The sequence below is a fragment of the Drosophila bipectinata genome, chromosome 2R (assembly GCF_030179905.1).
Source record: "Drosophila bipectinata strain 14024-0381.07 chromosome 2R, DbipHiC1v2, whole genome shotgun sequence".
NCBI classification, from domain to species: domain Eukaryota; kingdom Metazoa; phylum Arthropoda; class Insecta; order Diptera; family Drosophilidae; genus Drosophila; species Drosophila bipectinata.
The window spans coordinates 7,741,756-7,754,445 of record NC_091737.1 but is presented as its reverse complement, the minus strand read 5'-3'; the positions used below and the strand labels follow the sequence as shown (position 1 = coordinate 7,754,445).

General features: G+C 42.5%; 1 protein-coding gene across 2 annotated transcripts; it reads right to left on the bottom strand.

Annotated features, from left to right (window-relative positions):
• Positions 1 to 10,625: 10,625 nt before the first annotated feature.
• On the bottom strand, positions 10,626 to 12,561 carry LOC108132034 (uncharacterized). Of its 2 annotated transcripts, XM_017251241.3 has the most exons (3): positions 12,485 to 12,561; positions 12,161 to 12,296; positions 10,626 to 12,108 (listed from the first exon to the last, which is right to left on the bottom strand). In XM_017251241.3, exons 2-3 carry the CDS (start codon positions 12,271 to 12,273, stop codon positions 11,049 to 11,051), a joined length of 1,173 nt encoding a protein of 390 aa, XP_017106730.2. In that variant the 5' UTR covers positions 12,274 to 12,296; positions 12,485 to 12,561; the 3' UTR covers positions 10,626 to 11,048. The 2 variants fall into 2 exon arrangements, with proteins under 2 accessions (XP_017106730.2, XP_070135019.1); XM_070278918.1 differs by lacking the exon at positions 12,485 to 12,561 and having other exon boundaries at positions 12,161 to 12,386.
• Positions 12,562 to 12,690: the final 129 nt, after the last annotated feature.

Sequence of the window (12,690 nt, the reverse complement as noted above, 5' to 3'; positions counted from 1 at the left end):
ATCTATATCCCATTGCTGGGCTATTTGTGTGCGCTTTTGTGTATCTCGCTGTAACGGGCCCTAAAAATAAACTTCATTGAAAATTGGAGCGAGCATCGGTCCGATTCGCTGTTTTCTCCTTAGCACCCTTTCAGCCCCTCTCTTCCCCAGGTTTCCGATTCATCAGCAAACTAGTCAAACATTCCGCCGGGCTAATTGAAAAGTTTTCACTTCCATCAAGGGTTAAGCCCGGCACTTCAGACTCACACAATTTTTCGGGAGCCTTTTCAAAAATGTTGCAGTTTAAAAAATACATGGTTCTTTTGAAGTAATAATAAAGTTTTATGACTTATATTTAATTTTAAAATAGTTTACTTTAGTTTTTAATTTTAGAAAATAAATAAAAACAAACTATGTACATATTTCTTCAATAAATTTCCAAATACAATCGATAGGATCTCTCTTTCTCCCTATTGACTCTTCTCAAGGTCAGAACTCTGCATCTCCCTTATGGGAGTGGAATTGAAAATAGAACTTCACTTGCCCGGAATCCACAGACTGCTCTGCACTGGGCCAAAGATAGAACTGCAGAATATTCGAGGGCTATAAATAAGCGAAGCAGACAAAACAGCAGATGCAATCGAAACTTTTTCGGAAAACAAAAAATACGAAGGGAATATTTTAGCACCACTGTCTATGGCAAGAACCGAAAACTTTAAACTGAAAAGTATTTTGACGTTCGAATTACGTTGGTGATTGCTTACCGTTACTTCTGCTTTTCTTCCTTTTCCTCTTCCTCTGGCTCTGGGTGCCGACTTCCGGCTAACGGTATCCGAGGCGCCCTTGAGCGGGGCCTGTTTCTTGGCTGTTAACTGTTCTGGCTGAAAAGTAACGCAAAAAACGGGTTTATTTTTGAGATGTACTTTAAATTGTAAAGAAAACTAAAATTATTTATAGACAAAAAATATCAAAATATAAAAATAAATTTAATATAAATAGAAAACAATACAACATTTATGCAAAAAAAACCTACAAATTCATATAAATGGAAATATTTCAGAATATTCAAAAATATGCTACACAATGTAATATAAGGTAATGGTATTTAAGGAATTTCTGTATATAATATTCTTAATATTAATCAATTTTTGTCAACAAAAAAAAATAAAGAGAAGGACCTTGTCTATAAGTTTAAGGTTCAAAGTAATTTTCCGAGTGCAGCAATACAAGAGTCGATTGAAGCAATTGATGCTGCCAAATGCGATGATTAATCGATTGAGTTTTTGGCTGGCGAACAACAGGAAACAGGTCGAAAAAATTCGAATGCCATAGAGACAACCTGGCGAGCACCTTTACGGCAGATCGATTTCATGCAAAGTGGGGAGAGAGGGACAGTCATATCCGTTAACCTGGTCATTAACAACCAGCAAATGGCGAATAAGCCGCATGATGCCGACTTAATTACTTTCCCTCAAAGGCTCGGCCGGGCAAAACAATGACAAGTCCGCGCGGGTGGCAATGTCCTGGCAGGTGAGATATATATGGCAGTTAAGCACATACAGCGGGTAATGAAGTTCGAGTATTGTGCATTCGGACAGATAAGCTCCTTGGCTTCACACACTTGGCCGGCTTAATGAATAGATTGCGGGCTGGCTCCGGGGCCTTCGGAGGGCATATGCATTCCACCAATTGCCTCAAAGCTCATCAGTTTAATTAACTCGGACAGTTCGCGGCGAAATAATGTTCAATTAAACGAAACAATAAGACAATGGAGAAACAATTTCCGCGAAAACAAAGACATCATTACAGATAAAGTTTTATTATTCCAATACTATTAAGTTTTTGCCCAAAGTTTGTACTTTTTTCAGTTGTGAATTTATTTTTCCCACAAAAACTTAGTAAACAAACTATTTAAAGTTCTTCACAAAAAGCACCAGGGTTTTAAGGTAATTATGGACTTAAATTATGGTGAAAAAAAATACTTAAACTTTTGCAAAAAAACTTTGAATTCTTTCTACTACTACTTTGAAAATAAAGGTATTTTTTTAATACCTACCTATAAGTTATAATGGAAATTTATATACAAATCGAATCATAAAATCTTAATACTTAAAATACAGTTTTGCCTATATGTTCCCTATTATTAAGATCAACACAATATTTTTGGCTATAGATCTCAAACTTTAAGAACTTTAAGGTCTAGCTCTATAAATATATTCCTAACAAACTTATGTATGCCTCTGTTTGTTGCCAAAATATAGTACCAGTTCTAAATTCCAACTTTCAAAAGACCCTTCCTGTTCATATACTTAGTCCTTGGTATATTTCTATTTTGTTTTCTTCAAGGATAGTCCAATAAAAACCATTCATTAAGATTCCATGAAGATAAACCTCTACTTAGTTGGATTTTTGAAATATACTTGGTAGTTCTCTAGTTCCAATTATTTTCTAAAATGAAAACCAACACCAGTTGTTCCAAAGCAATAACTTTAAAAAGTAGTTCGAGTTCAACTTTATGTTAGACACTTCATGAGAACATTAATTCAAATACGAATCTGCGGCAAGGAAAGTGCAGTGTTGGCTTTCTATGCTGCCAGCGACCTTGAACTTCCACTGAAAACTGAAGCACTCGCCAATAAAGAGCGAAGGTTAGAGTGGGATAAACAAAGACTAGGAAAGTGGCAGCGGGGGAGGGCGAGAGGTCCGGTCCAATAAGGCTAAAAGGAAAAGTGGAAAAACTGTTGCCTACTTTCGGGCGGCTCATAAATTCAACCTCACAGCTTTCCCGTTTAATCTTTGGCATTATTTTTGCATTTTTCGGAAATGAAAAATTAAATGATATACAACACACAGTTTGCAGTACACGGCACTGTGCGTTTGTTTTGGGCGAGAGGTGTGAAAATTAAAATAAATATGAGAAAAGCACCGCAAACATTCGTGAAACAAGAGAGAAGCAGAAAGGGATGCTAGAAAGGGCAAAAATGGCAAATGGAAAATGAAGAATGGAAATCGGGGGAAAAAGTGGACAAAATAAAAAGGCGAAATCGAAACAAAATAAGAGCAAACAAAGCAATCAATGATAAGCAATGAGCAGCGGGCAAAAGACAAACACAAACAGCAAACAGCAACACGGAATGGAAATAGAAAATCTCTGAAAATGTCGCTGATTGAATCGAACTAAAAATAAGGCAGGCAACGCGGCGTATGAGCAATGTGCGTCGCCAAGTGTGTGTGTTTGCGTTCGCGTTTGTGTTTGTGTTTTGGGTGAACAAATTATTGTCATGCTTTTTGATGAGCTGACTACACACACACACATCGACACAACAAACGCACACTAAAATACATATCAATTCAAAAGCCTAAAGAAGATCCCCCCATCTACATATTTGAGATTCGAATACATGATTATGTCAAAATGTGTTAATAAATTTCAACGACCACAACAAGCAACGCTACGAAAGATGAAAATAATTTTTGACAGCTTTTCACGAATGTGGGGGCGTGATGGCGAGGGTGTTGATGGGAAACCAGGTGACATTTTCAGGCTCTCCCCCGCGACGTTTTCTTTTTTTTACATAATCAGCAGCCATTGAATGAGGCGAAGCTCATCTCCATTTGAATGCCCCGCCAAAAACGGGTTGAAAACGAGGCTTAAATCGAGGATATATCCCTCCACACCCACCCACACCGTCTTTCACTCACTTGGGTTGGACTCGGCAGTTCGCTGATGATTCACGTAACTTTTGCAAATTTATTCGCATGCCTTGGCGGCAAGTCCTTTCACTCTCTGGCTCTTTCTTCACAAAAACAGATTTCAAAACTGATTTTCGCTATTTTGTAGAATATTTTGGTGGCTTTGGGGGATTAATCAGGACACTCGCGCTGCGCTTACTGATGCTAAGCCTTCGGCACAACAAACTTTGCACCCTCACGCCCGGCGCGACAGGTGAAAGATCTTCGATCAGATCTTTTCACCTTTCTATATATATTATATATATGTGTGTATTATATATAGGTGTATATCGAACTGGGACTATGGCTATTATCGGGGTATCCGCACGTCCACTCGCGAGCGTGCCAGAAATGAAAATGAATGTTTTCCTCTCAGCCAGTTGATGATCAGCCGTTTCGTTCTTGAGGTGAAATTTTATAAATATAACCTGCTGAGCAGAGCCAGCAACAACAATCACAAATATTTCTGTGTCTTCTTGCCACTTTCACGTAGAACTTTTGTTGTTTCTCATCTTCACCCGACCCCAACGAACCTGTATGGAAATCATACCATATATACTCGCATACTATATAAAATATTTCTGCCATAATTATCTGAAAGAATTCCGCTTTTTACAATGTCGCCCAGAGAGTCCAAGAGCACATATACAGTATCCTTGGTGCACCCATGGAAACTAATTACCTGCTATTCCGCAGTTTCTTTGTTGCAGTTTCACTTTTCTCAGGTCCAGGAAAAAATGGAAAGCTAAGAAAAACACCTCCCACGCGATTATCCGCTGGCATGAATCATTTTAGCCATTTCCTAAATATTTATAGATTTAAAAAAGCCTTTAATGATGGCTTTATATGAGCTACGGGAATTTATGTGTCGGGCAATGTGGGGAGACTTTTTATGAAAATCGCATTAGACTCTAAATGAGTGTGGTAATGAGTGAAGCATCTGCATTTAATAATATTTATATATGGTATGTATTCTATGAATAGTCCTCTCTATCGCCTCTTTTAGTCTAATTGGTCGCCATTCTGCCTTTCTTGCCAGACAGTTGGTCTTTTGTCTGGCTTTTTGGCCATCTCCCATGACGGTCTCCCATGACAGTCTCCTGTCAATCGGCGACTGATGAATTGAGTTTACCACAGAGACATTTTCCGGCCAAAGAGTGCCACTGGCAGAACAAAGCCACAGCACCACAACAACGGACAAAACGAAAACAAAAACAAACCAAAATAATTGCGATTTATGAACGGGCCAAAACAAAGATGTCAACGCATTCGGAGAAGTTGTTGACGGTCTCTAGGTCAGTCCCCATTAACATCGCCATAGCCTTCAGAGCATATATCCTCGGGAACACTGTGGCAAAATATACATCGCAAAGGAATATTCCATTGTTGCTCAAAAAGCTTTATGCGTTTTCTTTTGAAATTTAAAATAAAACTATATTGGATCGGATGGTTTAAATAGCAAAAGTGCCTAAAAGTATGAAGTACTTCGAGCCATGTCTGCATGTTTTCTTCGACTGCATTAATGGCTTTCTGAGTTGGATTTTTGCGCAGTTTTTAGCTCGTGTTCGTGATATTGAAATTGAAATTGCGTAGTGCTGCAGAGTGCATTGTGGATGCAACAATACACACGCTATGCTACGTCTCCGGCTCCTGCTCCCGTTCCGGAGACAATTGTATCGCATGAACTGACAACCACTTCCATTAGAGCAGGGTCGCAATCCATTCACAGGATATTCGAGAGCGAGTCATTAGGCACGAGAGCATGATTAATTAGAATCGATGGATGGCCAATTGACAGATGGCATAACGAGCAAGGAGCCGGAATCCATTATTGATGGACGTGCATGCATCAGGAGAGCCCGAGGCTTACTGTGCGAATCCGTGCGCCCCGTGTGCCCCCGAAAACCAGGACACTTGGCTAATTGCTCAAGGAATGTGTTCAAGGTGGGAAACATAGCATTTCGGGCCGGGCCAATACAGGCAGCTAAAGTGGCAATAATAACGAATTAGCCAGCAATTTCAAGTATTGGGCTGGCCGAGGTAATAGAGAGGCTGGCCACGAGAGTTGCTAGAAAATCGATTGGAATTTCACAGTGCTTCCCAGACTTTAATTGAAGAATATTGCTCTTGGACTAAATTGAATTTAAATGCCGCGCGTCTTTCTTTTAGGCTTGTGTATGGACTCCTAATACTTTGTTTCCTTCGACAAAACTAACTAAACACACCTCCCAGAAGGATCATCAACAGGGGGGCCCCGAGAACAAACTATTTCCAGTCAGACAAATGGCGTTAAGCACATAATAACCAATTTCTCTAAATACGGCCATAATTATGAACGCCTACACCAACTCACCCACACTCTGGCCCACTTCAACATGCACAAACACATGTACACTTGTGCTCAAAGGATCCTTCCTAAGTATTGTTGTTTTTTCTCCTTATTTTTGTTTCTGTTGTTGCCTGCTTCATTTGGGCGCGCTTGTTCTCGCGAACTAAGTTTTGGCTAAAAAGAGAAGGCGGGATAGCAAGTGTGAGCGAAAGTTGGCAGGACGCGGTGGCAAGGGCAAGGATTTATCGTAATTAGGCATGCATGAGCATATGCTGTCGTCTAGGCTCAAGGATGACTCTCATCCTTTTCCATTTACTCCGCACTGAAAACATAATAAAGTTTTTAAGAAATATGCTTACAAAAGGGAGTCCTATTAAAGACACTTTTAGTCTATTTAGTTAAGCATCCACCTGTTTGCTTTGGTTTGGTAAATATTATTCAGAATAAACATTTGTTTTCTCTCAGTGTCGGCAAACACAGACTAAGGCAAACACTGAAGGAAGAGCACGAATGTATGAAAGGGCCGGAGGTGGGGTTGAGGCCGGGTAAGGGGCCAAGGAGCCCCCAATGTACATAATTAATTGTGCTGCTGTGTTGGCAAACACGCGGGCGCCGGAAAGTAGGCAACACGCTTTTTTCGGCAAACCGTCCGCCATAATTGATTGCCTCATGCACGTCACACAGAGCCGTTGCGAAGCCAAAGCGGTATGTCATTGTTTGTGTATTGGTGTGGGTGTGTAGATGTGTGTGTAATTTCCGTCAGAGCTACAAGTATTTTTAAACGAATATTTCTTTAATTAGTTCGCTGCTGGCAGAGCTATTTGCTGTGGCTCAAAAGGGGTTATAGCCTGGTCCCTGCTTGGCTATGTGTGGCTGTGTGTACTGGTGATATCCTTAAAAGGCCAAGCCACAAAAGACTTGACCGCAAATAATAATGCACAAATGTTGCCGCACCGCAAGTGTTTCCAGGCAACACATACACACACACTCCCACATGGCCGTTGCCGAAATATTTTCTTAAATTAACATTAGCAACATTTGGAGCTGCCATTAAGACGGTCGCCAGGCAGCCATTTCAAGAATCTCCTTCTAGGTTTGCGGACCCCAAAAAGGGCATTCCGGCCATACAGTCCAGACCCTCTAACTTCAACTTTTCAAGGTCATATTCCAAGAGTTTAAAGTTCCATATACCTCAGATATAAAGATATCTTTACTAAAGATTCTTTAGTCTATAACTTTTAGTCTAAATATATTTAAAAACATTTCAAATAACTAATGATTTTAATAAGTTTTAATAATTATTATAACTATTTAATGTTTCCCTATTAGACGTGGCTTTCCTTTTTGGGAATCTCAACTGTACCGCTTCGGGCCAACTCCATTTAGTGACCAAAACCAGTTAAGCGTCAACATTGTCGTTTTTGGCAGTGTTTAGTTTGGCTTCTTTAAATTATGGCCGGCAGCCTAAGCAAACTACCTTTTGGCAACATCCTGAGGAGGGGGTGGAGCATTATTACCTGCCGCCAGTCAAATTAGCAAGAGCATAAAAAATTACGTATACGCAGCAAGGACCTTTAGGTTGGTTTGCTTTCTCGGCTGCCGGCTGTCGGTTGTCGCACGTGTTCATAACCCGTTGCTTTGTAGCTTCTAAAACAAAACGTCAAATGTTTGCATAATGGCGAACATTAACATTTAACCTTGGAGCACAAATTACCGGATTCTTGTCACCTCCACACGCACCACTGTGTCCCAGAGTCCCGGCCAAAAAGGAGCGAGAAAAGTTTGTTGTTGTCCGCAACTTTTTTACCTCAGCAGGCGGCCTGCCGCTCTGGCACACCCATAAAAAATCCTGCGGAGAGACATCAACAGCTATGGAACATATGCGCCACCACTGCGGATGCCTTCGGGGGCGGCGGCACCCCCGCCCCGACCACTTCGATGATGATAAGAGTAGAGTGCTGTACATCGTGGTATCGCGGCTTTCTGCCGTTCTACCATGTTTCCATTCTGCCATTCCGGCATCTTGGCATCCAGATACCCCACTACAATGGTATCCCGGTGTCCTGGCATCCTGGCATGCTAGCATCCTAGCATCCCGGCCGCCACCGCAGCAGCATGACGTCGTCGTCCTCTCGTCGGCGGCGCCTCGTGATAAATAGCTTGATTTTAAGCGAAAGGCGCGGGAGTAGATTTATGACACACGCATTTTCCGCTCAGAAAGCTCGCAAAGTAAGTGGAAAGTCAGCTTGGATGTGAAGGCTTCCTTCAGGAAGGGAAAGCGCACGCAGATCGAATGTCACGCAACAGGCAAGAACACAAAGTAATGTATCGGAAAATCGGCCATTTGCGGTATAATCATGTTTATTTTGCCTTTAAATCCTTGACATTTTGAATGTTAAAGTTTTCCAGAAAATATCTGACTTGAATCGGAATCCATATAGAGTTGATTGATTGACTCAAGGCTTAAAAATAGATTTGTTTAAAACACTTTCATAAATCCATCAAGTTTGTAAATACTTGTATCTCTTTTGAACCACTGGAAGTGGCAACAGTTTCTGAAAAATTGAATCATGAATCCTTGAAGGAGAGTAGGAAAATGCAGAAGTTTTTGATTGAGCATTTAAAGAAATACCGCGATTGGGTTTCGTGTTCGCGTCCGGATTTGATTTGGAATCGCGTCGCGGTAGCCATGGCATTCAAGGCAATTTCCTCGCTACTGCCATCCTTCGAGGGACTCGGCTAAGCTGCTTACACCGGCACACCCACACACCCACACATCGCCAAACACGGCGAAGCAACCTCAACAATTTCAACATCCGGCTTCCGCTGCAATGTAATGGAAACTCGAGGAGGAAGCCCGCGCCTTCGAGCTGTGCCAACATATTAAAGTTGGCGAATGCCGAAAGGGGCAACGGCAGGACGACAGAATATACGAGAATATTACAAAAAAATATTAAAATATAAATAAGCTTTTGTAAAAGCTTAATCTTTAAGATTTATCACGAGTGTACATGATTTCATATTTTAAATTATAAATGGTCTATTTAAATTAATAAAATTTTAACTTTTGAAAAACGACAAGGGTAAAATCCCAAACCCCAATAATCTCAATACTTTTTTTCTTGTGCAGAAAGAGGATCCAAAGGATAAGGACTCCATACCCCCAAAAATAGTCCCGGAAAGTGTCGGGTCCGGAAATCTCAGTAACGGGCGCAAAAATAAACCGAAAGTGACACATTGCAGCTGGATATCGAGAGGGGTGATGAGCAGATTGTCGAGCCATTTGAGAGGGTTAAGGAGCTAAGGACATCGCGGAGAATGAAGGTAAAGGCCCAGAATGTGCCCCGTGGAGTATTCAGCGGGCGACAGGTGGCCCGGAATCCTCACATAAATCAGAACCAGAAAACCCGGCCCGAAACAAACCGCCCAAATGCGTGCTCATAACTCCCGGACCGCATATCAGTTTGGGGGGGGCGGTCTTGATTAATTGCTCGCTGCGGCGAATGTGGAAATTATTTTAATTTTGCAAAGCCACGCGCATAATTCGAGATATGCTCGGAAGTGAACACTTATGCGAGATAATTCGCTGGGGTCGGGAATCTCGACCCTAAACAGAGGTATATATAAATATTTTATGCAGATCGAGTCAGTCATTTTCATGAAATGCACATTAAACTCGCAGGATAAGAGGCGCCGACGAGCCAGCGGTGCGTATACGTGATATCTAAAACGTTTAATTCAAAACGTCGTCGGGGAGGAGGCGGCGTGGCGTAATTTGCAACTCAAACTTAAATCCGGGAAGGCAAACTACTCTCAAGCAGCCCAATATACCAAAATGCAATCCAAACTGGCTGGCTGGGCCGACTGCGGAGGTGGGAGAAAGTTTTGAATCGTCTCGCTTTTATTTCTTTGGCCTGGCTTTTGGGCCAAGTCAGCAAGTCAAATAAAAAGTTTTCCGTCAACATTACGCAAATTAGTTTGTCAGCCGACAAAACCCTAATGACATTTCAGACCGAGGAGCAACTTTTTCCACCAGGAAGACTAAGGCTAAGTCAAGCCAAAATCCAGGCGATGATAGAGTCCTCCAACTGCAGCATCCCACTTCGCTTCCAAAGGGGGCCCCTGGCAATTATGATGCGGGCCCGAAACTTAATTCGATTCGATTGAGTTCGGTTCGATTTCAAGACCTCATTCTATATGCATTAATGCTTCTTTCCGCCGACGAATCATAAAATCAAATATGCATTGAATTACCATGTACGGCCAGGACAATTATATTATACCATACCTTTTCAGCCGAGCGCCCACAGCCCAGAGCCCAAAGCCCAGAAAACAAAAGTATGATGAGGGCAAGCCAAGTAAGCCGTCGAACCAAAAGCACAAAAAAAGGAATATTTAACTCAATTTGCTGGCCGTAAATTTGGTACCACAAGCAGCTGTGTTGCCGAGGACGAACCAACGTAATTTTCCCCCCCAGACCCCATCCAGTAAAAACCCTAAATCGGCCGCATTTTTCACTCAACATTTTCCTGGGGAACATTTTTTGTTGCGTTCCGTTCGTTTTCATTTTTTGCTTTTGGTTTTTTTTTTATTTTATTATTTTAGCTCTCGTTTATGCGCAAAAGTGCGTGTAATTCAATTTTTCATGCGCTGCCAACCATCGGGGTCCGCAGCCATGTGACAGGGGATGGGGAGTGGGAAAGCGCAGGATATGGACCTGGCGGGGGATACGGCCACGACAGTAGCCGTGCTACCTTTTCTGACGAAATTAAGACAAAGGAAAGTATGCGCTAAAGGCATATTTGGCACGCAATTTCCACGGCATGTCCTTATTGATGGGCAATCCCTTTTCAGTTATCCAATACCATTGGCATTATCAATTTTTGATGTCTTTTTTGCATTGTTTTGAACCCTTTGGAGAGCATTACTCGGCTGCTGTATTATAAATGAGAACTTAAAAAGAATAAAGTCTTAGCTGGAAACAAATTATGGCCGAACGGTCCTGGTCCTAGAGGTTGGATTGGCGAGAGCGAATGGCGGCATTGCGACGACGACGAGCGGCACGCTGGGCTGCACTCGCCGATAGAATGTTTTGGATCAAAACCGACGAAGTGGCGGGTCTTCTTGACGATGTAAGAGGATTGGGCGGCACAACTCCGCCTCCGGATGCGGCTCCCGCTACGATTGACACACCGCGTGGCAACTGATTTGGCAACATAAAGGAACGCCCTCCGTGCAGTAAGCCAAGGTCCCTATTGGCACCACCTGTATCGAACAGGCTGCGCTCGATGGCCAATTCCAGGTCTAGGTCATTCCCTGGCACACTGTTTGCTGTTGCACGTGGTATCCAAGTTCTATCGCCATGCAAGGCCGGCAACGTAATAGGTGTCTGCCGAGCCTGTGAATTGGATTGCGGTGGCTGTGGTTGCTGTTGCTGTTCAGTAGATGGCTGCTGGGTCGCCGGCGGCGGTTCTAGTCGCGGAGATGATATTCCTGCTGGATTCGATACAGAGGTCTGATTTGTTCCTTCTGCTGGTGGCGTAGTTGGCGTAAGTGGTATTCCGCCAACAATGGTGTCTTCCATCTCTCCGAACAGCATACGATTAAAATAATCCATGAGCAATGCATCCAGTTCCCAGGCATCCTCGTCCTCCAACATAAGTTCCGCTCCAAAGATGGAGCAGTCGTCGGGATTAACGCAACGCGAAAATTCGACAAAGTTCAAAAAGGTCGGAGGCAGTTTCTGGCGCTCCTTCGCCGCTGCCGAGGTACTCGGGCCATCCTCATCCTCAGGAAGGAACTTGTACTGGACATTGCACTCGTAGGACATGAGGCTGTCGTACGGCGAGCGGGCAAAGTTGATCAGCTCGTGGATAAATTGATTGGTCTTGGGACCAAAGTAGCTCTCCAGAGCATTGTAGAATTCCGAGCTCTTGATGCTCACCCGCGTGATCAGACTCACAATGGTCTCGTAAATATTCAGCACGGAGCCCTTGCTGGCCCTCATCAAGATGGATATATCCCGATTGACAAAGTCCATGACCCTGTGCAGCTCAAAGGGATTGTGACTGCAAGAAAGAAACTTGTCTTACACAAAGCCATTCTTCACGGAAGACTCACCTGAAGTACCGCGGCGAGTACTCACGAAATCCGCGTGTTTCCAAACCGGGCAAGGAATACAAGCCATTGTTGTAGACATAGACCCGCCAGTGGATCATGTGACGGGGCACCATTGTTGTTCGTCGGGGGCTTACTACTAAATGAAGTATATTAATGCGAAAACTTTTCAGATCAGCAATAGGCAAGTGTCGATTCAAATGAAAATTCTTCGAAACGACAATTGACAGTTTCAAGCCTCATTTTCCAGGTAACTTCGTTGTTTTTTTTATCGTAACTTGTACCTTGCACTGAATCTTCTCAATCCAGATGTATGTATATATTTACCTTAAGAAAATGAAGCTAGGTTTACAATTTCACAGAACTTGCAAACTCACCAAGAATGTGTGGAAAGGGAAACAGAAAATATGGTGATGGACTGGTACACACGGTACTGTAAGGTAGCCATCTTTAGGGATGCATCACACGACGAGAGAAGAGTCAAGCTTATGAGTTTTATTATATTATTATATTATTATTGTTTAAAAAAATCA